The 22,896-nt window shown below is 38.8% G+C and overlaps 1 protein-coding gene across 2 annotated transcripts; it reads left to right on the forward strand.

The window, feature by feature from the left end:
• Positions 1–499: 499 nt before the first annotated feature.
• SPARCL1 (SPARC like 1) lies at positions 500–18,966 on the forward strand. 2 transcript variants are annotated; one of them, XM_037046145.1, is made up of 10 exons: positions 500–562; positions 5,490–5,666; positions 6,034–6,987; positions 8,291–8,363; positions 9,410–9,528; positions 9,999–10,119; positions 11,612–11,748; positions 12,161–12,309; positions 12,904–13,052; positions 18,543–18,966. In XM_037046145.1, the coding sequence occupies exons 1-10, from the start codon at positions 500–502 to the stop codon at positions 18,569–18,571; spliced, it is 1,971 nt and encodes a 656-aa protein (XP_036902040.1). In that variant the 3' UTR covers positions 18,572–18,966. The 2 variants fall into 2 exon arrangements, with proteins under 2 accessions (XP_036902040.1, XP_036902041.1); XM_037046146.1 differs by having other exon boundaries at positions 6,034–6,954.
• The last annotated feature ends 3,930 nt before the right edge of the window (positions 18,967–22,896 follow it).

The following is a 22,896-nucleotide window of genomic DNA, read 5'->3' on the forward strand; positions in this document are numbered from 1 at the left end:
GATTTGGTATTTGGTACTTCCCACTTATAGCTTCTCATGATTCTATGTATTATAATAACTAAAAGGTAAGTTATTTTGAGGTTGACACCAGAATACCAGTTTATTAGCTTGCAAAATAAAATTAAGTGACATGTGGACAAAAAAAATTATAAAACATTTTATTAGTTCATTTGTGATTTAATCATCACTTTGAACATGCAAATCTTAAGACCCAAGGTTTGCATAGAGCTTTCATTTAAAGATACACAGTCATTAACAGAAACAGTTCCCACCAAGCACAGATGGGCCAAAATACCAAGTATCCTTCTCATAGGGCACAACTCAGTAAAAACTGTCATTAATCTGTCCCCTCAGACATGTTAATCCACAAAGACAGCAAGCACCTTTAAATACAAAGGACAGTATGAAGCTCGGTATTTGCTAATGTTATATTTTAACCTTTCATTAGGAAACTTAACCCATCACTGATCATCATCTTCTTGGTTCACAGGTTTGAAACATGAAGACAGTGATTTTTTTCCTGTATGTTTTGGGAACTGTATGTTTTGCAGCTGCAATCCCGGTAAACATTCTTTTTTAAAAATATATTTTATTGATTATGCCATTACAGTTGTCCCATTTCCCTCCCTTCATTCCCCTCCACCCTGCACACCCCCTCCCCCATTCCCCCTTTAGTTAATGTCCATGTGTCACAAGTTCTTTATCTTCTATATTTCCCATACTATTCTTGCCCTCCCCCCTGTCTATTTTCTACCTACTGTCTATGCTACTTATTCTCTGTACCTTCTCCCCCCCTTCTCCTCCTCCCACTCCCCTGTTTCTAACCCTCCATGTGATCTCCATTTCTATGGTTCTGCTCCTGATCTAGCTGTCCTCTTGGTTTGCTTTTGTTTTAGGTGTGGTTGTTAATAACTGTGAGTTTGCTGTCCTTTCACTGTTCATGTTTTTTATCTTCTTTTTCTTAGATAAGTCCCTTTAACATTTCATACAATAAGGGCTTGGTGATGATGAACTTGAACTTGACCTTATCTGAGAAATACTATCTGCCCTTCCATTCTAAATGAAAGCTTTGCTGGATAGAGCAATCTTGGATGTAGGTCCTTGCCTTTCATGACTTGGAATACTTCTTTCCAGCCCCTTCTTGCCTGTAAGGTCTCTTTTGAGAAATCTGCTGACAGTCTGATGGACACTCCTTTGTAGGTGACTGTCCCCTTATCTCTTGCTGCTTCTAAAATTCTCTCCTTCATTTTAATCCTGGCTAGTGTAATTATGATGTGCCTTGGTGTGTTCCTCCTTGGGTCCACCTTCTTTGGGACTCTCTGAGCTTCCTGGACTTCCTGGAAGTCTATTTCCTTTGCCAGACTGGGGAAGTTCTCCTTTATTATTTGTTCAAATAAGTTTTCCACTTGTTGCTGTTCCTCTTCCCCTTCTGGTACCCCTATCATTTGGATGTTGGAATGTTTAAAGATGTCCTGGAGGTTCCTAAGCCTCTCCTCATTTTTTTGAATTCTCATTTCTTCATTCTTTTCTGGTTGGTCAATTCTTTCTTCCTTCTGGTATGGTCCATTGATTTGAGTTCCAGTTTTCTTCCCATCACTATTGGTTCCCTGTGCATTTTGCTTCACTTCACTTAATGTAGCCTTCATTTTTTCATCTAATTTGCAACTAAAACCAACCAGTTCTGTGAGCATCCTGATCACCAGTATTTTGAATTGTGTATCCGATAGGTTGGCTATCTCTTGATTTCTTAGAAGTATTGGCCCTGGGACTTTGAGCTGTTCTTCTGCTTGAGCCATAATGTTTTGGTCTGTTTACACCTGTTACGTAAGAGGGGTGAAAGCTTAGGTGTTCACTAGGGCAGGTCAATCCAGTCGCTGGGTTGTGCCTGGGGTTGTGACTGTCAGAAAGGGAGCAATGGTGTTTGTTGGGCTCTCTCTCGGGTTTTGGTCACCTCTGCCACTTTCCACAAGCAACTGGGCTCTTCTAGTGCTGGTTCCCAGATGGGTAGACTTGTGTGCCTTCTAGAACCCTGTGGGTCTCTCACAAATCCTCCTGTGAGGCTGGGAGCCTCTGCCAGCACCTCAAGCCCCAAAAGTTATTTCAATTGGTGCTTTTAGGCTTTATTTCCCAGCTCTGTGGCTCTGAGTTGCACGGTCTGTCTCACTGTCCTTTTTTTCACCTGGTTTATCTGCCCGTGAAGGTATGACCTCGGTCAGACAGCCTCCTTGCACCCTCCGTGGATCTTCCTGTTGCCACCCCACACCTGGAATCTGCCAACCACCACCTGCATGCCTGGGTTTGACCGGCAGCCACTGCTTTTTCCTGCTGCGACCCCCTCCACTGGCCGCCAATCTATCCCTCTTACCAGTCTAGATGAATGGTTCATTGTTGTTGGACTTTGGTACAGTTCAACTTTTCTGTCTGTTTTGGTTGTGTTTTTGTTTCTAAATCTTTGTTGTCCCTAAATTTGGTTGTGCGAGGAGGTACAATATTTCCACCTATGCCTCCATCTTGGCCGGAAGTCCCCAGTAAAAATTCTTTCTTTTGTGATTATATCCCTCCCTCCTGAAATTTATCTTAGAAATCCTCCATTTAAAAGAAAATGTTCTTATACAGTGATTTTAATTTTTTTAATTTAAATCATATTTTTTTGCCCAAGCAAGGAATAAATGACTAAAAAAATTAAGATAAGTTACTTTTTAAAAACATTTCTTTTGGAAGTATCAGGTTCTATAAGACACATTAAATATATACCTGAAAGTGTTGATGATCAATTTATTAGCCAGGAAATATGCCCAAATATTTCATACCAAAGATACCAAAGATAACAGCAAGAAATAAATTCTCCTGGGGAAGCTCATCACATGAGTATGAGAAGTCTAAGGAACTCGTATGAGAAATCTTGGGGTGCCCATCCCCCCTCTCCAGTAGCCTTTTCTTCCAAGTCAAATACACACTACATGAGAAATTCTGAGTCTGTAACAAAAAGAGGAGCCAATGGGTTATGGAGAGGAAATGTACGGCAACCACAAAGCAGTTCTTAACTCATCCTTGGAGGTTTGTCCAAGCAAACATGATAAAAGCAGATGGGACTAGAACATTCTTTTTCTCACAGTCAGATATAAGCCCCACCCATTCACACAGCAATAAATCAGCCTTACAAATCAAAGCATTTGAGACCTGTCAGCAACCTCAAAGTAACGTGCAAGTTTATGTACATGTATATGGAACCATGGCCAGATAATCATTTAAATGTCCCCTAAAGATCCATACCATCCATCCTTAAACCAAAGGATTTGTTTTTTTAATCTTTTTCACCAATTGGAGGAATAAGGCTTCTTTAAATAAACAAAGCAATTTATCTTTCATCCCTCCTCTCTCCCTCTCTATGTCTAAGATCCTATCCCTGCTCTTTAGACAGCTGATGGGTAGCTTCTGCTTGACAAATGTGTCAGCGAAGATGAACGTGTGCCACCCAGACCAAGCAGTTCTCAGGAAGCAGAATTTATGACCCCTGCTAGGAATCACGTTGAAGTTAAAATTATACAATGTCCTCAGAAATTAAAAACATGGCATAAATTGTGTTCAGCACAGAAAGGAGCTCCCACAGAACCATATTTTCTCTTGAAAAATTGTTTTGCCTTTGTAGATGTTGCCGTGATGTAAACAGGCATCAAACACATCTTTAAACGAAGTGTTTGAATGACATGCCAGCATATAAACACATTCCAGGTGTTCCCTGTCTCAGTTTGTCATCACGTGGACACAGGACATGCTCAAAATGACTTCCCATAGATTTACCTATTAGAAATCTTGTTTAATTTCCCCCTCCTGCCTGAGGTTTCCAAAAGTCAGTGAATTGCTTCTGTGAGGCTAGAAGATTCTGTGCACATTTCCAGAGGGTATATTGCTATAAATATAGATGTGAGCATAATAATGAAACAATTTTACTTTCAGAATATTTCCAAAAGAAAATAAGCTGCCATATCCTTCTGCATTTCTTCCATTCTGAGGAGGGGACCCTGAGAAGGGAAGAAGCATAGAGGAGGAGCAATTCTCCACCAATAAACCTAAAATCTCCTCCCTCTATTGATTTACATGGTGCCCCTGCCAACAACTTGCCAACCTGGTTGCCATTTTTTCTTCTCTTAAAAATAACTTATTTGGAAATATTTAAAAAGAGTATCACTCTTCATAGTTGAAAAGATAATAAAAAGCAAGAGAATGAACCAAATCTATAGTAAATCCTGTACCTCAAGCCTTTCTTTATATTGCATAAATAGCACTACAAGGCCTGCTAATGGAATAAAGCCAAGTCACTCCAAATGGAATTGAGTTTTATAGTGACACCCGGCTCTGATATCCGAGTGTCCACAGCATCTCTTTAGTAAAGATTTATGGTGAATACCTGCCTACGATATCAGACACTTCATATTACCCCTGCATTACTGGCTGTAGTAATTTTTCACTTAGGTAACTAACTCTCTAAAATTTATCAAATATTTTAAGGCACATAATCTTATCTTGATATTTCTGCTCACTTCATCTTGACAGAAGTTTGGGTAGAAATTAACAAAACCACAGATAGATAGTAAATAGGAGAGTCAAAACTTGAAGGGAGGTGTCTTATCTCACCTTCTCCAGCATGCCTCCAATCTTGCTAGAAATAGGAGTCAAATATGTCATAGTTGCTCTTCCACACTAGACTTGGTGCCTTGTTTCACAGTTTTTTTATTAGTGGACATTAAATTGTTTTTATTAAAAGATTTCTTGTTGCAAATAGGCTGATAGCATTAAGAAAGGAACCAAATATTGAATAAAAGACTTAGAACCTTTCTGCTAATTATCAGTAAGTAATTAACTTAAGAAAATGTACAATGCTATATCCTATGAAAAAATACAATGCTATACGCTATGGTTAATTTAACTTCAACTTTCTTTTAAACAATATTTTTCAAAATTATAGAGTATAAATATTTTATGAAAGTGTTAAAAGCACAGAAAATAATTCCAAAACTCAAAAGTCATTTTTGCTCTATTTCTACCCAGTCTCTGTATGTATAACTTTTCTTAAACATGATTGAGATTCTGTTCCCACTTAAGATTATATTCTGAGCCCTGGCTGGTGTAGCTCAGTGGACTGAGCACGGGCCTGTGAACCACACGATCACAGTTCGATTCCCAGTCAGGGCACGTGCCTGGATTGCAGGCCAGTTCCCAGCAGGGGACTCATGAGAGGCAACCATACATTGATATTTCTCTCCTTCTCTCCTTCCCTTCCCCTCTAAAGTTAAATAAATAAAATCTTTTTAAAAAATATTATATTCTGACAATTTATTTATATTCTTAGAAATTCTAGAGAATATCTTTTAATTAATGTTAGAAATGAAGTATATTGCTACTAATAATGCTGACAATAAAAGGCTAACTAAAAATTTTAAACATTAACAAATATACACAATAATATGAACAAGTTTTTCATTTTCCAGACAAATGCAAGGTTCTTATCTGGTCATTCCCAACCAACTGCTGATTCCTTGAGTTCCGTACAACAAGATGAAGCATCAGTAACACCTGACAGCACTACAGTGCCCATTCTAAGGGCTGAAGATGCAGAAAAAGAAAAGGAAACTGCAGCATCTGCAGGAATCCATCCCAACATTAAGGTAAAAGTCACATGGTTATGCTAACATAACTTCCAAATTCTCCAAAGGTTTCCATTCCAAAGCATAGTCAAAGAGATTGCTTCATTCTCATCTCAGTTTACTTACTTTAAAGGTGATCATATCAACTGCCTCCAATCACTAGAAGAATCATGAGTTTTACTCCTTGGGCTGAGGTGCTATATCATTGTTTAATTTCACAAAATTCAAACTCAGATAAAACTTGTAGCTATAGAATGTGAAGAACATTATACAAGTTTATACATTATATGAAGAAAATAATAAATATTGAATGTTGATTTATGAATTGTAAATGTGATATATATGTTAAATTATCATTTGTTTAAAAATAAACTTTCTTCCTTTTAAGGTTGAAAAATCTTCATTACAAAAGTCAAAGGAGGAAAAGCTTGACCAGTTAGCAGATCAGGACCATAGTCACAGTCAAGAGCAGGTATTACATGATCAAGAGGAAAGTGAAAGTGACTTGCGTGAGAATTTGGAGTACATACCAACTGAAAGTGCATTGGACCTACAGGAAGATGTGAGTGAACCTCAGAAGGAAAAACTCCCAGAGAATGTTGATTTTCTTGCTCCTAATGTTAGTTCCATTGTAGATTTTGACCAACAAGAAACCATCACAGAGACAGAAAAAAAGCAAGAACAGCTTACAGTTGATTCACATCCTCAGTTGGACAGGAGTAGCGAACATGGTGAAGACCTAAGTGATCAAGAAAATCACCAGCAAGATCCAACCATCCCCAGTGGAGAAGAAGGTGAAAAGGGGCCAGGTGCAGTTGGCACCCACAATGATAACCAAGAAAAGGAGAGAGACTTTCCTCCAGAGCATTCTAACAACAAGCAGGAAGAAGACAGTACCCAATCTGATGATATTTCGGAAGAGTTTAATCAACCAACCCTAGTAAGCAAGATGCAGAAAGATGATTTTGAGCAGGTTCACCAAGAACAAGAACAGGATAACTCCAATGAAGAAATGGAAGAGGAAGCTATTTCAAAAATCAATAAGCACAATCAAGATACTGAATGGCAGAGCCAAGAGGGAAAAGTTGGCCTTGAAGTTATCAGTAACACAGAGGAGATGGAGAAAAAGACTGTTTCTGAGGGTTTGCTCATAGAGCCCGCTGCTGATGGTGATGATGGCCCCAGACACAGTGTCAGTGAAGACTACTTCATCCCAAGAGAGGCCTTCCAGGAAGTTGAAAGAGCTACTTCCAATTACTATCACATCAAACATGAGGAGCAAAGCAAAAGAGCACATGAGAATGAGAATGTAGGTACCAGTGAACCTAGAGAATCCCAAGGGGTAAGATTATTTCTGGTGATGTTTGCTGATAAAGCAGTTGGCTCTATCAAGAAACAGCCATGAACTTTCTCTGCACTCTCCCAGTCTCCTGTACTTATCTCTATCAGTACATTACTAAATATACTACAATTATTTCTTTTCCTCTGCATCTCCATTATTAGGCTGAAAGTGCTTGTTTTATTTGTGTTCCCCTAAAAAGCAGGCCCTGAATTTCAGTGTTTTTGTTTTGTTTTGTTTTGTTGAAGTTCAGGGAACAAAGAGTGGAGAAGTTATGCAGGGAAGGAAAAGAAGCTAATCAAAGGTACCTGAGGAGAGCCATTTGGACAGTGAGAGAGCTGAGGCATTTCCACAGGCTGAGAATTGCCGGGAGGGGTGTTAATTGCCTAGAACTTGCAGTCCATCCTTTGAGCAGGTTAAATAGAATTCCGTGGCTTTGAAGCCACAAAGACACAGATGCGGCAGTTGAAAGCACCTGGAGCTAACTAGAATGGTAAACTGACAGATACGAGGGATAGGAGACACTGACAATGGCTGCTCCAAAACCTTGTCAGTGTCCTATCCTATCAAGTTGAATTAGCAAGGCCCGCAAAATGCTCTAACAAGAAATCCAGCAATGTTTATTAATTTAGCTATAAAGAGTAAGAAGGATTTCAGCTACAACTTATTAAGAAAACACACAAAAATGATCATTGGGATACAGCAAAGAGAGTGGGGAGAAGCAGATTGCAATTTGGTTGTTTAGTCTTTTGGAGCTTTCATGCAAAACCCTGACAGGCACCCACCAGGAGGTCTTGACACAGCTTTTGGTGGGCAAGGTCAATAATAACCTCAATTACTGAGAACTCTGTTGTCATTCTAATGTGGGATTTTTTCTTACACTTTAGAAACTGGTAAGAAACATTTACCAGCAGCTTCACAGAGATTTCTAAACACAGAATTGCATGATGATATTATATTTCTGCTGTTTTCCCAAATCCAAAGGGGAGGCTCCAACTTTGCTCCTGTTGTTAGTACCAACTTTTATTAACTGATCTCCAGAGATACAGGACTGAATCCAGTTGATGAAGATAGAAATAGTTCCTGTATTCAGAGGGTTACTGTCTATTTCCACAGTTGTGACTGGGGTCTCTTTTTGAGATCTGAAAGGATTTGGATAGGAAAAGCTCTGTGAAGGTATGCACAGTAGAAACATAAATTATATAACATACATTATGTATAAATTATCTATAAAACATAAGTTATATATGAATTATTATATCTAGCTTTCCAATAGACTCACACTTCTCCTTTTGTTATTATAAAGGCCAAAAAAGCAGAGAGCTCAATGAATGAAGATGAAAGTTCAAATGAAGGCAACATGAGGGTAGACAATGTTGGTGAGTATGGGCTAAGAAAGCTGTTTATGACTATGTCAAGGAAGAGATGGAATAGGCCACGCTGGACTGTCACTATCCCTTCATTTGTGACTACTGCACAGAATTCTCCTCTCCGCAGTTCTCCTCAAGAAAATCTCTCATAAATTGTAGACACTCTTTTGCATACATTTGATATACAGAAGTCTACCCCACTTGTGACTATGTGTTCTGCAGTTTCAGTTATCTGCAGTCAACAGCAATCCAAAAATACTACATTTTCCCAACAATCCACATCTTCTGCTCCTGACACCCAACGGTCAAGATCATCATGATGATCCAGGATCACCCAATGATCTTCCTCTTAATGTATCATTAGGAGGTCAATAGTAGCTTAACACTACTTCTCAGTGCCTAATTTCTAAACTATACTTTATCCTAGGTATGCGTGTATAGGAAAAATAACATACTATGTGGTGGTTACTATCATCCATGGTTTCAGGCATCCACTAAGGGCCCTGAAAAGTATCCCCTGCAGATAAGGGGTGGGGCTACTGTATAACTATAGGTAAATGTGTTTACAAACTAGAAGTCTTGTTGCAATATTACTGCAAAAGATAGAATCATTCTTACCTAAATCCTTTTGCTTCTGAGAAGAAGTAATTTTACCTTCTTGATTCTTCAATCCATAATATACTAGTAAATTTAGGTCCCATATTTAATTAAGACATAGTTCCCAATCACAAATATTTCAAATTTTAACACAACAAAATTCGCATGGCTTATCTGAACAACTTGTACAAAATTGCACTATAGACTTCAGACTATGACCATTTCAGGCAGACCAATGGTTATTTGTTCTTTCTAAATCTCTGATCCAAAGTGCACAGAAAATCTGGGCTATTGTGTAAAATAGTCTGACGCCATAGGGCCCCACCTGAAAACTACATTAAAATGGTTTTTAATGTTTTCCCAAATTTTCTCTTATTAATGAAGGTGGAGCTAATTATCTGGATGAATTTGAGTTTACATGTTCAATTTAGCTTAACCTTCCCAACCTTTTCTCATAGATTCTTGTGTGAATTTCCAGTGTAAAAGAGGACACATGTGTCAGACTGACCAACAGGGAAAGCCCCACTGTGTTTGCCAAGATCCAGAGACTTGTCCTCCTCCAAAGCTCCTTGACCAAGTAAGTGTTCTACAAACTGGTCTCCAAGGGGCACCAACTAGTGATTTCGATGAAAGGAGCAATTGGAATTTTTTGTTAAAAAATGGTAAAGGCCCAGGATACCATCTAATATTTGAATTAATATCAAATAGGAACAAATGCCAGCAAAATCAAAGAATTTCACCTGTGCCCTAAAGCGATAATAATGACACAGATCTATAAGAAATGACTTTAAAATTCATTCTATCCTTGGAACATCTTCAGTTTTCATTCTACTGAGCTCATATAAAGCTAAATTGCCATCACCACTGGTAAAATTTAGTTGATATTTTCATGCTGAGTGGGATAGTTATGATTCTAATAGCCTCACCTACCTGACCACATGTGTGGCACAGCAGTTCTACCAAACATACTATGAGCTTTAAGGAGCAGAGTGTTTTCCCAATGAACATCTGGAAACATGACCTTTTCCTCACACTTGTCTTTATTAGGTTTGTGGGACTGACAATGAGACCTATGCTAGTTCCTGTCATCTGTTTGCTGCAAAGTGCAGACTGGAGGGGACCAAAAAGGGGCACCAGCTGCAGCTGGATTATTTTGGAGCCTGCAAATGTAAGATTCTGTCACTATAGCCAACCACCATTGCTGAGACGGTTTGGAGTGAATCTGCATATCTGAATAATATTCAGACACATGCAAATCAGAGAAAACTAATGTAGTTCTGAACTCAGGCTGTGCATTTAAGTCAATTGGGAAGACTTTTTAAAAATAAGAAGAATGCCCAGGCTTTAACTACAAGAGATTTCAATTTTATTGTACTGGGTTGGAACCTTGGCATTATTTTTCATTAGTTTTTGAAGTAAACTCGATAATTCTAATGTTCAGCCAGGACTCAGAACCACTGCATAATGTTATCCACTTAATAATTGAGATGGAATTTTTGCTAAATTATTTGTCCTTTTCTCTCACCAAGTTAAGCCTCTGCCAAGAAGTTTAATGACAACATCTTCCAGAAGTTTTTATTTAAGTGTCTTCCTTTCCCAGGATATTCTCAGTTGTCTTTGGATCTCCTTGCTAAGTGATTCTCCACATTAGCTGGGCTCTCTAGTATTTCCATTTCTCTTCTCCTTATGGATCCATGAGAGTATTAAACTTCTCAGCCCCTCAGCCCCTTGACTTTAGATGTTGCCATGTGGGTTCTTCGTCCAAGGAAATCTGAGTGAAAATCACCTGTGTGCATTCTGGACAGCAGCATGTCAGACCTGGTGCACGGTTCTCCATGCCCCCTTTTCCTTGTGCTGAGATAGTGTTGAGACGGTGGAGTCTCCATCACTCTGAGCCCCACAGAGACTGCAATGAGCAGAGAGCCCCCCTGCCAACTGGTGTTGGGCTTGTAGCAGGTTCAAGAACCAAATCTTCAATGTAACGTACCACATGATATCCCTATAGTTAACACTGCTGTCTGGTATGTTTGAAACTTGCTAAGAGAGGAGATCCTGAAAGCTCTCAACTCAAGGAAACAACAAAAATTCAGAACTATATGAGGTGATGGATATTAAACAAGTTTATTGTGGTAATCATTTCACAATATATGTGTGTCAAGTCATTATGCTGCACACCTTAGATTTGTAGTGTTGTACTTCAATGATATCTCAATAGAACTGAAAAAAAACAAACTTTGTTCCTTTAAGTCACTGGGATTTAAAATTATTACATTGTGACCACAGAATAAGCTAACTTCTACCTTTTCCTTTTTCCTCTAATAAATAGTTCTTGTGTCCTCCACCTCTACATTCCAGTCTCTGGCTCTAGGGAAGTGGTTCTCAGCCATGGCTGAACATCAAAATTACTCCTTTGAAACATCCTGCTGCCCAGGCTTCACCCCAGAGCAATTAAATCAAAATTTCCTTGAATGGAAGCTGGCATCTGACATGTTTTTTAAACACCCAGGGCAATTCTACTGTGCCACTGGGGTTAAGGGTCACAGTTGTGATGACCTGGCAGTGAAGATGCTGTCAGTCGCCATGCTTCCTGTTCTGAGGACTCCTATAGGACAAGAGTGGGCTCCAAAGGTTAACACTGATTTACTTTCTGGTTGAAACAGCTATTCCTCCTTGTACGGACTTTGAAGTGACTCAGTTTCCTTTAAGAATGAGAGACTGGCTCAAGAATATCCTCATACAACTTTATGAGTCTGACCCTAAACACACTGGATATTTAAATGAGAAGCAAAGGAATAAAGTAAGTTATCCACAATCAGCTCCCTAAGTGTGTGTCTACAAGGCCCAAGGAAAAAAGATATCAAAGGGTGTGATGGGGGAGGGGCTCTATGTTCCTCTGCATATAGCAAAAGCTCACTTTGTCTCCCTAAGCCTGGTTAGCACATAGAGATGAACAGAATAAGAGTGGTCACATTTCATGCCACAAGGTAAATTTGTTCTGACATTTTTTTAAATGTTAGCTGTTATTCAACGTAGAAAGAAGAAAAGCCATAATGTTCATTCGAAGGCATTTCTTCTAGTCTCATAGAATGGCCTGGGCTTGTTTTCATCTGACACATTATTATTACCCTTCAAGTAAGGTTTAGCAAGTGATCATTTGATTCCACTTCTGTGACTCTCTGATGTTCTATCTTGTCCCTTCCTCATTACAGGTCAAAAAAATTTACCTGGATGAAAAGAGGCTCTTGCCTGGGAACCATTCCATCGACCTTCTTTTAAGGGACTTTAAGAAAAACTACCACATGTATGTGTATCCTGTACACTGGCAGTTTAGTGAACTTGACCAAAATCCTATGGACAGGTAAAAACTCTTTAACTAGGTCATCTCCCTAATATAATGTCTAGTTATCTGTACAAAGAACATTCTAAACAGATTTAGAAAATTTCCCAATTTCAGTCTAGAACACTGAAATGCCAAACAAATGTGGTTAGGTATCTAAACATACAACTGCTTTGAAAATAACAGATTATGGCCACACCCCAGCTTCCAAGTTCACTTGTTAGGGTCCCACCTCCCATAGAGACTCTCGTAACTCTCATGTTCATCATAAAGTCCAAAGATAATTTGATTGGCCCACTTTGGGTCAAGTGGGTCAAGTGCCTACATCTGGAGCAATCAGGTATGACCAGATTGAACAAACATGATTGCTGGGGTGCACCCCTATAAATTTAGGGTGGATGGAGGACTGTGAAGAAGAAAAACCTGTGAAATGACACCCCAAAATCTGTCTATCTTACTCATAAATAGTTTCTTTCATTTGCAACTTTTCTTGAATATAGTACTTATTCACCATACTCAGCAACCTTGTGAAAGAAAAATGCCCTTAGTGATGCTAAGTATTAACTTTCATACACAAGCCACTCAGTTAATAGGCTGCCATTTGTATCATTGCAGAGTCTTGACACGTTCCGAACTCGCTCCTTTGCGAGCCTCTCTGGTGCCCATGGAACACTGCATAACTCGCTTCTTCAATGAGTGTGACCCCAATAAAGATAAGCACATCACCCTGAAGGAGTGGGGCCACTGCTTTGGACTTAAAGAAGGTAAATTCATCATCATTGTCCAGACAAACCCTGAGCCCTGTAGTCCTTCCTCATAGAGCTAGGTCATTCTGTGCGTTCAAACTGAAACCTAGACACAGCAAGGTGGCAATGTTCCAGACAGAATGCCTTCAGAGTAGGTGCTCTCATGGCAAGGTTAGGTTTTACTCCCTTATAATATTCTGATTTCAGAGAGTAGCAAATGTGAATATTTAGGGAATAACTACATTGACATCTCAGCAGTTGGTAAGCCTGAGAAAATGATGCAAATCCAGAGAGTTGTGCCAAATCTCAGAGACTGTCCTTTTCTAAAAAAAGTATATTTTATTAATTTTGTTATTATAGTTGTCCCAGTCTTTTGCTCCCCTATATCCTCCCCCACCCTGTAGTCCCCCAATCACCAGCATTCCCACCCCCCACTTAATTCATGTCCATGGGTCACACATATACATTCTTTGCTTCTCTATTTACTATACTATTCTTAACCTCCCCCTGTCTATTTTGTACCTACCATTTATTCTTTTTATTCCTCTGTACCCTTTCCCCCCACTCTGGCCCCTCCCTCTCCCTGCTGATAACCCTCCATGTGATCTCTATTTCTGTGATTCTGTTCCTGTTCTAGTTTCTTGCTTAGTTTGTTTTGTTACTGTTTTTTAGGTTCAGTTGTTGATAGTTGTTGTTCTCATTTTACTGTTCATAGTTTTTGATCTTCTATTTCTTAGATAAGTCCCTTTAACATTTCATATAAGGGCTTGGTGATGATGAACTCCTTTAACCTTTTTCTGGGTTGATCTTGTCTGGGAAGCACTTTATCTTCTCTCCCATTCTAAATAACTTTGCTGGGTAAAATAATCTTGGATGTAGGTCCTTGATTTTCATGACTTTAAATACTTCTTTCCAGCCCCTTCTTGCCTATAGGGTTTCTTTTGAGAAATCAGCTGATAGCCTTATGGGAACTCCTTTGTAGGTAACTCTCTCCTTTTTTCTTGCTGCTTTTTATTTTCTCTCCTTTTCTTTAATCTTGGGTAACTTAATTATGATGTGTTTTTGTGTGTTTTTTCTTGGAACCAATTTCCTTGGGAATCTCTGAGCTTCTTGGACTTCCTGGAAGCCTATTTCCTTTGCAAGATTGGAGTTTTTCTTCATTATTTGTTCAAATAAGTTTTCAATTTCTTGTTCTTCCTCTTATCCATCTGGCACCCCTATAATTCAGATGTTGGAGCATTTGAAGTTGTCCCAGAAGTTCCTAAGCCTCTCCTCATTTTTATGAATTTCTGTTTCTTTATTCTGTTCCAGCTGGATGTTTCTTTCTTTCTTTTGTTCCAAATAATTGACTTGAGTCCTGGTTGCCTTCCTCTCACTGTTGGTTCCCTGTATATTTTCTTTCATTTCACTTTGTGTAGCCTTCATTTCTTCCTTCATTTTGTGATCGAGTTCAATCAATTCTCTGAGTATCCTGATTACCAGTGTCTTGAACTCTACATCTGATAGGTTGGCTATCTCCTTGTCACTTAGTTCTTTTTCTGGAGTTTTCATCTGCTCTTTCACTTGGGCCATACTTCTTTGTCTTGGTGCACCTGTTACATTTCAGGGGTGGAGCCTTAGGTATTTGCCTAAGGGCAGGGCAACCCTGGGTACAGTATTGTGGGGCTGCGGGGGAGAGGTCAGAAATGGAACAGTGCTGCTTGCTCGGAGCTTGTCCCACTTTCTGTCACTTCCCTCACTTCCATAAGCAGGCTGTGCTCTTTCAGGAGCTGATTTGCAGGTGGGTGGGTTTGTGTATGTTTTAGGACCCTATGAGCCTCTCCAATGGACTCTCGTGTGAGACAGAGAGTTTCCCCCACTGCCACAGTGCCCACAGATGTTTTACAGCCAGGGGGGTTGGGTTTTCAGTTTCCCACTCTAAAACCTAGGTTTCAAGGTCTGCCTCACTCCCCTGTTGTTCCTCTCAGCTTCTCTGCACTCGAATATGGGACCTCCCAGGTGGTCTGCTGCCTTGCCTTGCAGTGTGTCCTCTTTGCCCAGGCTGCTCATCCACCCCTCCTACCAGTCTGGATGAATGTTTCTTTATTCTGTGGTGTGGGACTTCCATGCAGTTTGATTTTCTGGCAGTTTGGTTGTTCTTTGTTTTCATATTGGTCATTATCCTTCTTTGGTTGTGTGAGGAAGTGAAGTATTTCTGCCTACACCTCCATCTTGTCCAGAACTCAGAAGACTGTCCTGCTGAGGGAAGGATTTTATATCCTTTCTTAACCTGGGTACTGAGCTGAACTTTTACAAGTCATATGTAAAGAGTAAAACAGCTAGCCTCACTCTGCCACTGGGGAATTCATTACCAACACACTGAGAATTGGGTCTTACATCACTCGTTGTGTCCCAATATTATTCCCTTAAGCCAAAAGTGACCAATTACTTCTTCTTCGGTGACAAAAATAAAAGAAGGTTCTTTCTTTACCCCCACAGTGGAAGTATTTAAATTTAGACATTTGTTTTACTGGGTTATGTCTTAATCTACTTCTTCTTTTTCTTTTTCTTCTCTTAAGAGTTATTTTTATGAGCAAGCATGTTTACAATAACTTGTAAGATTCATATGTAAGATTTGAAAGATGTTAAAAATATGTATGCTTGCAGAATATAGATGAACAGTGAACATCGAATCTCTGAAACAGAGGTTTTATCCACATATTCACAACATACATGTAGGATGACATGTAATTAGACAGTAAAGGAAAGTAAGTCCCTCAAAGGTCAGAATTTTCCAAAAAGAAGTACTTTGTGTGACCTTCACTTTAAAAATATTCTTTATGCATATGCATAATGCCTTAAAATTAGAGAGACAGAGCTGAGAGTATGGTTTAGTTATTTGGTTCTAAATAGACAAGCAGAAAAGGTTAGTCCTTTGTGTTCTCAATATTATTCTGTGAAATAAGCACCGTAATGAACAAAGAATATATATTTTTGTAAGCAACTAGTTCTGGGTATTAGTTGTCTATTGCTGAATAACAAATGACCCTAAAGCTTAGAAACTTAAAATCCCTCTCACAGTCTCCAAGGGTCAGGACTGCACCCAAAGTTTACCCAGACGGTTCTGGCTGAGGGTCTGCTCTAAACTCCCTCACAGGACAGTTGTCAAGAGGCTTCAGCTCCCCAGCCCGTGGTCCTCCTCGCAGGACTGCTCACAGCAGGACACCTTCTTTCCTCCGGAGTGAAAGATCAGGGAGAGAGAATCCAAGCCTGAGGCCCGGCTGTCGTTTATAACCTCATCTCAGAAGCGGCGTGTTACTTCTGCCATATCATGGCCACACAGACCAAACCTGCTACACTGTGGGAGGAGATACAGGAGGCGGGGTCACTGGGGGCCATCTTGGAGGCTGGCTGTCACATACAGCTTATACCTGGTCAGCACTGATAAAAAATAGCAAGTTACTAAGACTCAGATGTACAAGGAACATGTATAAAGGACCCATGGTGGGGACTGACTGGGGAGGGGCGGGGCGGGGGAGAGCAAAGGGGGGAAAATTGGGACAGTTATAATTGAACAACAATAAAAAGAGTAAATAGAGACAAAAAAGACTCAGATTCATACAAATAATGCCAATTTCTGGCATTATAGAATATTCTAACACCTATTCTGTAATCATAGTACTTACAAATTCAAATACATCCATAAAAATGGTCCCATGCTTTCCAATTCTGATGTTAAAAGATACCCAAGTACAGCTGCATTTGAAAGAAGGAATAACTATTCCACTCTATTTGAAAGAAGGAATAACTTAGCTGGAGCAAGAAGTACTTATGCACGCCCTTCTATATGGAACTTGATTAAGAAGGAGGGGTCAAAAGGTAAATTGGAACCATTTATTTAAAGAAAGAAGTCATGCTTTGCCGTTCTTTGGAAACTTCTAGCAGCTCTTCGGCTCGTAGACTCACTCAGGCTCTGTGCTGGTCGGTTGTCTGGGAGGGGCAGGAAAAGCTTAAGGTCCAGCGACTCGAAAAGCTCCTAATGGTCTTGTTTGTTCACTGTGGTTTGGCTGTGATTACATTATTTTGAAGAAGGGAAAAATTATCACATAGTAAGGCAATAAAGCAGATATGAAACATTTGGTCAGAATTAGTAAACAAGTTACTGCTTTGGGAGGCAGCTCAAGAAAGCGAAAAAATATATATCTCTATTTGTAAGTAGAGATATATTCCCTTGGGGCTGGGAATTCAACAGAAGACAAGATAATTTCAGCCAGGGTTTTCCTGAATTTTAATTGCCTTTGATGTGAACTAAATGTGCTCAAATATTCCAGCTCTGTCATTAACCAGCTATGTGAATTAGGGCATGCCACTCATACCCAGCAGGTCTCATTTTCCTGTATAAAAGCAGTTCAATTAAGAGATGGAGGAGTCTTATTCACTACCCAGAACATAACATAGGTGTACTTATTGACATATATCACACTAATCTTTAGAAAAGCCTTCCAAATGAGACTAATAGGGTAAACGACGAGTCAGATCATGCAAGCCCTACCAAGCCAGTTAAACACATTTCCCTAGGAGTACTGAGAGATCACCCAAGTGTTTTAACAAGGGAGTGGTTCCATTGAATTTGTATTTAAAAAAGATTCTTTTGGTTATGTTGTGGAGAAGCCAAAGGACAGTGGAGATGATGTTGTGATAAATTCAGGCAAGAGTTGATGAGAACTTGAATTAGGGCATTAGAGAAAAGAATAATAAACATATTCAAGATATGGCTTAAAAATATAAATGTATTCAAGAAATAGGCAAGAATATAAGCCTATTTAAAATATATGCTAAATAAGTAAATTTATAAGTAATGAGACTGTTATCCCAATTTTACAAATGAAGCCTATGCTCAAAAGAAATATACCAAAGCTCATACTCTCCCCCACTCTTGGAACAAGGGGAAGATTTATACTGGGCAGGAAAGTTACCTGGTGCAGTAGTTTAGTATGCCTCCAGTTAATCTGCTTTAAGTATTTGCTCAGCAATTACTGAGTGAGAGTGTACTGATAAGGAGTAGTCTTACATCCCCCAGAAGAGACTGTTTTCCTCTACACGTGCGGCAACATGTTCTTTTTTAATTATTTGATTGGAGATTTGATGTAACGGCACTCTACACCTCCTCATTTCCATTCAGTTTTAGCAGCCCTATAGATTAGTATACTTGCTCTCTTGGCCAGGCCTCCCCTCAACATCCCCAACCAGTGGCTCTCAGCCCTGTATCAGAACTACCTGCAGAGCTTTCTAAAAACATACCTACCATTGGCCTACCCCTGGGGCTTCTGATTCAGGAAGCCAAGGGTGAAGCCTGAAATTATATATTTTTTAAAAGCTTCATAGGTGATGTTAATGTCCTACCAAGGCTGAGAACCACCGTGCTGCCTTATTAATTACTGCTCCCATCCTTCAGCTCTGTAATTTGCTTATATTATTCCCCTGTCTAGTTTCTAAAAATGTGCTTTGTTTTGTTCTCATTTTTTACAGAAGACATAGATGAAAATCTCCTGTTTTGAGTTAAGATCTGAAAGAACTCAAACTTTCCAGCATCCTCCTCTGTTCTGGCCACTTCTGAAATACGCGCAGCCATGACACTTGTAGATTTAATTTAGCAAATGGTTGCATGTCTGAGAAGACAATGAGAGTAATTGCTTGATAACTGTATGTGCACCAGACATTTAACATTAACTATGGAAATAAAACTTTAAAATTAAGTCAATAAATGCCAAATACTGTATGCTGTTTGTAAACAGGAGCTTAACACATCACTCTGCATCCATTTGTGAGACGCATTCATTTTGTCCATGATATAATATGCATGTCAAGAAAATGAAATAATGCTCATTTGTTGTGAATGTATATTATTTTTAATGTCTTGATGCCCTAATAAAAACTCATAGAATCCCAAATGCTTATTCAAGTTTATTTCTAGTCATTTATTTAAAGACCAACCCAGGGCTCACACTTCATATCTAACTACAATTATGCTTCCTAGACCTTAAAAAAAAAGTGTGAGTGTGACTGGGAAAAATGCTTCCTGTGGGAAACAAATATTCAGTTGTTAGATGGTAGTCACTCATGAATGTCCTTTGTCATAATGTAAGTTTAAACAGAAAAAAAGGGGGGCCTTCACCAAATTCAATGAAAATGTGAGTGATTACACACTACTTGATGCAACTAATTTTAGCTTTTACACAGGCATCTATGTATGTTTAGAGAGACAGTAGCCCTGAAAAATTTCTACACATTTTGTGTCCTCAAAATATAGTGAAGATAACATGGACAGTGCAGATTCCGACATAACCTTGATGTCCAACACAGTCAGAGATAAATACTAGCACTGCAAATTGGAAGCAAGAAAACTTATCGTAAATGTGTTCTCCTTTGACCTCTTCTCTGGTAACTACTAACACAGTAAAAGCTGGAGCGCAACAGCAGAAAAGGCGCATGATAGGGTTTTCCAAGGTTTGTCACCCACTTTATTCTACTTAAAATATTTGAAATAAAATAAAATGGGTTTTTAAATATATTGTCCTACAGAAAATAAAAGACATCAATATAATTGTCTTTGATTATTTCTTCAAATGATCAAAATGTGTTGTTAAGAGCCTCGTCTATGATAACCACTGAGGGAACGTGCCCCTAAGTTTTTATGTCAGAATAATCTTCCCTGATTAACGTTGAAATTGTTTTTATCTCTCTTCTTGGCTCAATGGGTCACTTCTTAACTAGACCACATCATACCATATAATGTCTACATAAAGTTCAATTTGATAAATCAAAATTTAATTATTACTTATAATTTTTTCCAGCCAGGGAAATAACTTTAGAGTTTTCTTATGTGTAACTTCAAAGAAATGTCATAAGAGGTCTTAACTAGTTACAAACCAAGTTTCTAACTATGAATTTTCTGGGAACAGTGAAATTGTATTTGGAGGTATTAATTTGACCTAAATGATCATTTTAAACTTTTTTTTACATGTTTTGAAATAGTGAAAAGTGATTTTAATGCTAAAGACACTACCTAAATATTTACTAAAACTGTTTTCATTGAAAATAATTTTCACTTTGAAATGAAAAATATTATTTAATAATAGGGAATTATAGAAGCTTAAAATTTTCTCTGTTAAGGCTCCTGTGCGTATTGCTGCCCTAAATGATATATTGTAGAAGCACTTTAATATTCTTGGTGGGCACAGTTTTTAATTGTGGGTTGTGATAAAGACATTAGTCTAATCCCAACCAAGGAGATGAAGTTATTTTCTCAGTAATCAGTCTATAACCCTATCTCTGTGTAATTGAGATACTTTATAAGTTGGAGTTTCTAGTCTGGAAACAGTTATTCAGCTTAGCTTTGAATTTTGTGACTCATATTGCCCATAACCGTAAAGGCATTAATTAGTAACACAGCTTAAATACCAGATGGGTGTCAGATTCTAGGAGACCACACTGTTCCTTGAATTCTTGCTCCGAGGGCCATTTGAAGCAAAGGTAATTTTAAAAGGGCATATTTAGGCTGATTCTATTGCACTAGGTAAAAGAATGTAAGATGTTCTTGTGCTGGATAACTTCATGATTTCTAATAGTTCCAATTAGTAAACATAAAAAGAAATACAAGGGTTTGAATCTAAGGGAAAAAAAGACAAAGGGGAATACAAAAAAGGAGGGAAAGGGGGATAAGTTGCCTAAATTCAGGCACAATAGAATAGCACAAAGGCAATTCTGCTTTGTTTCAAATACAAATAATATAGTTGATGGACAACTTATATATGAAGAGATATAACTTGCTTCAGATGGTAGGGATAAGAACATGATGAAGCTCATTTTTTTCTTCCCAAATTCAGTTCTAGAGTTCAGTGATTTGCTTGGAAACTCACAAGGTAAGTTCATTTGAACTAAAACTGATTGAAGACCATATAAAGGCTTGCTTTCAGAATCAGCTGGCCAGTAAAGATGACATGTATTTGCTTTATGGAATCTACTCATATTGTACTTATTGTCTACCTACTCATATGGTTTTCTTCTTGAGAAATGATAATTGCCAGTAGGAGCATCCAAACATTGCGGCCGTTTGGTGAGTCTCATGGCGGCAGAAGCTCAATGGGGATTTATTTGTATATTACATAAGAAATCTCATTTGAGCCAGTAGTGGTACATTTCCAATACTAAGGATAATAGGACAGTGGCGTTTGAAGATCTGTGGGTAGAGGTCACAAATTCAAGTAACTTCACGGACCAAACAGGTACAGATGGAACTATGAGGTTATGAGGAAGAGCAGGAATTGTATGCAACGTTATGAGCCGGAGAATGCTACTCTCACCTAAAGGCATTTGAAGTGTTTTAAAGCACTGTCTAGGCTTACAAAACCTGACTCTAGAGGCAGAATTTAGCCTGGCCACTCTTTCAAAACCTCTAACTAAACAGCCTATTTATCATGGGAATAGGACTTAGATAGAAAAACCTTGAAGTGATCTAACCCTTCCATTCCAGACTCTTTCTTCAGAATGAAATTTCTCGTCCTGGCTGCCCTTTTGAGCACTGTGCCCGCTCTGCCCATCCTCGTGAGTACTCCCCACCAGCTGTGCACTCCACTTCCAGTCTAGAGGTGGTGTGTGGGGGCTAGAAAGCACTTTGTAAATGCTTTCATTCCACAAAAGAGGAAAGTGGAGTCCAGGGAAGTTGTAGTCTTGGGAATGCACTGCTTTTACAAATCCCAGCTTCATGCACCATTTGCTAAGTGTGAGACCTTGAGAAAAGAACTAACCCATGGCTTCCCTGTCTGTAAAATGAGCTATAAGAACTACCTCAGTAGTGGCTTGTTACCTATTCTCGTTAGAATAAAATCTCTTTGTAATGAGTAATGTATCGCCACATGCTGCTTCACGGTATTGTTGTTATTGTTTTATAAGCTTGAACAATCTGACGGCAGTTCCAGTGGTCAGGTAAGCTTCTAGTTGTATTTTCAAATGACATGTTTGTAATTTTAATAGTTTGCAGTTGCCTGTAATCGCCGACATCATGTTTCTTTTGGCAGAGATTTTATTTTTACGCACCACAAGGACCACCATTTTTCCCTCAGTTTCCATTTCTCCCACAACTGCCCCCGGTAAGTATGGGTTTGGGAAATCTCCAAATGTGAAAAAAGTTGTTTATTAGTTGGGTAATGATCATGAACATTCCCAAATTTTAATAATAAGCATGTTGAAGATTTAAAAAAGAGATCTGGCAATCTCTGTTATTTAAAAAACTATGTTAGCCTATGTGAAAAAAGAAATCACTATTTGGAATGGAACTATTCCTTCCACCAGGGGGCAGAATAGCACTAAGTATCATGCTAAGAATGACCTGTGGAGGAACTGACAGATTTGCAATTACCAACAGGTAGAAAAGATTCCTGGGCTTTAGGTTAGACTAATTAAGCAAGCTCTGTTAGATGGCAGAGCATTAGGCATTAGCTGCACACATCCCCTCCCCAGAGAGCTTCTGGTGATGTGCGACAAGTGGGCCACACACTTCCCCGCAAGTCCTCAGTGATTTTTTCAGCGTCTTTCTCCACTTGCCGTCACACAGGTGTTTATACTGAATTACTTTAACTATGATGAAGCCACTGTACATGAAGAGAATACTATCCTCTTGCCGTAATATTCATTGTTTCTTTTTCTTAATCCCTTTGTTGCTTTCTTCTGGCTAGTTTTTTTCCAGCTCTCTCTCCATTAAGTTTTTCTCACAGGTCAACAGTATCATTAGTTTTCCCTTCTTATTTGACCCTCTCCCATCTTCCTAATACCTGGATTCTTAGAATACTTTATCTAATAAAGGCCAGAACTGTGTTAAATATGT

This window comes from Sturnira hondurensis, unplaced genomic scaffold (assembly GCF_014824575.4).
Source record: "Sturnira hondurensis isolate 20B ecotype Veracruz unplaced genomic scaffold, ASM1482457v3 Scaffold0004998, whole genome shotgun sequence".
NCBI lineage: Eukaryota > Metazoa > Chordata > Mammalia > Chiroptera > Phyllostomidae > Sturnira > Sturnira hondurensis.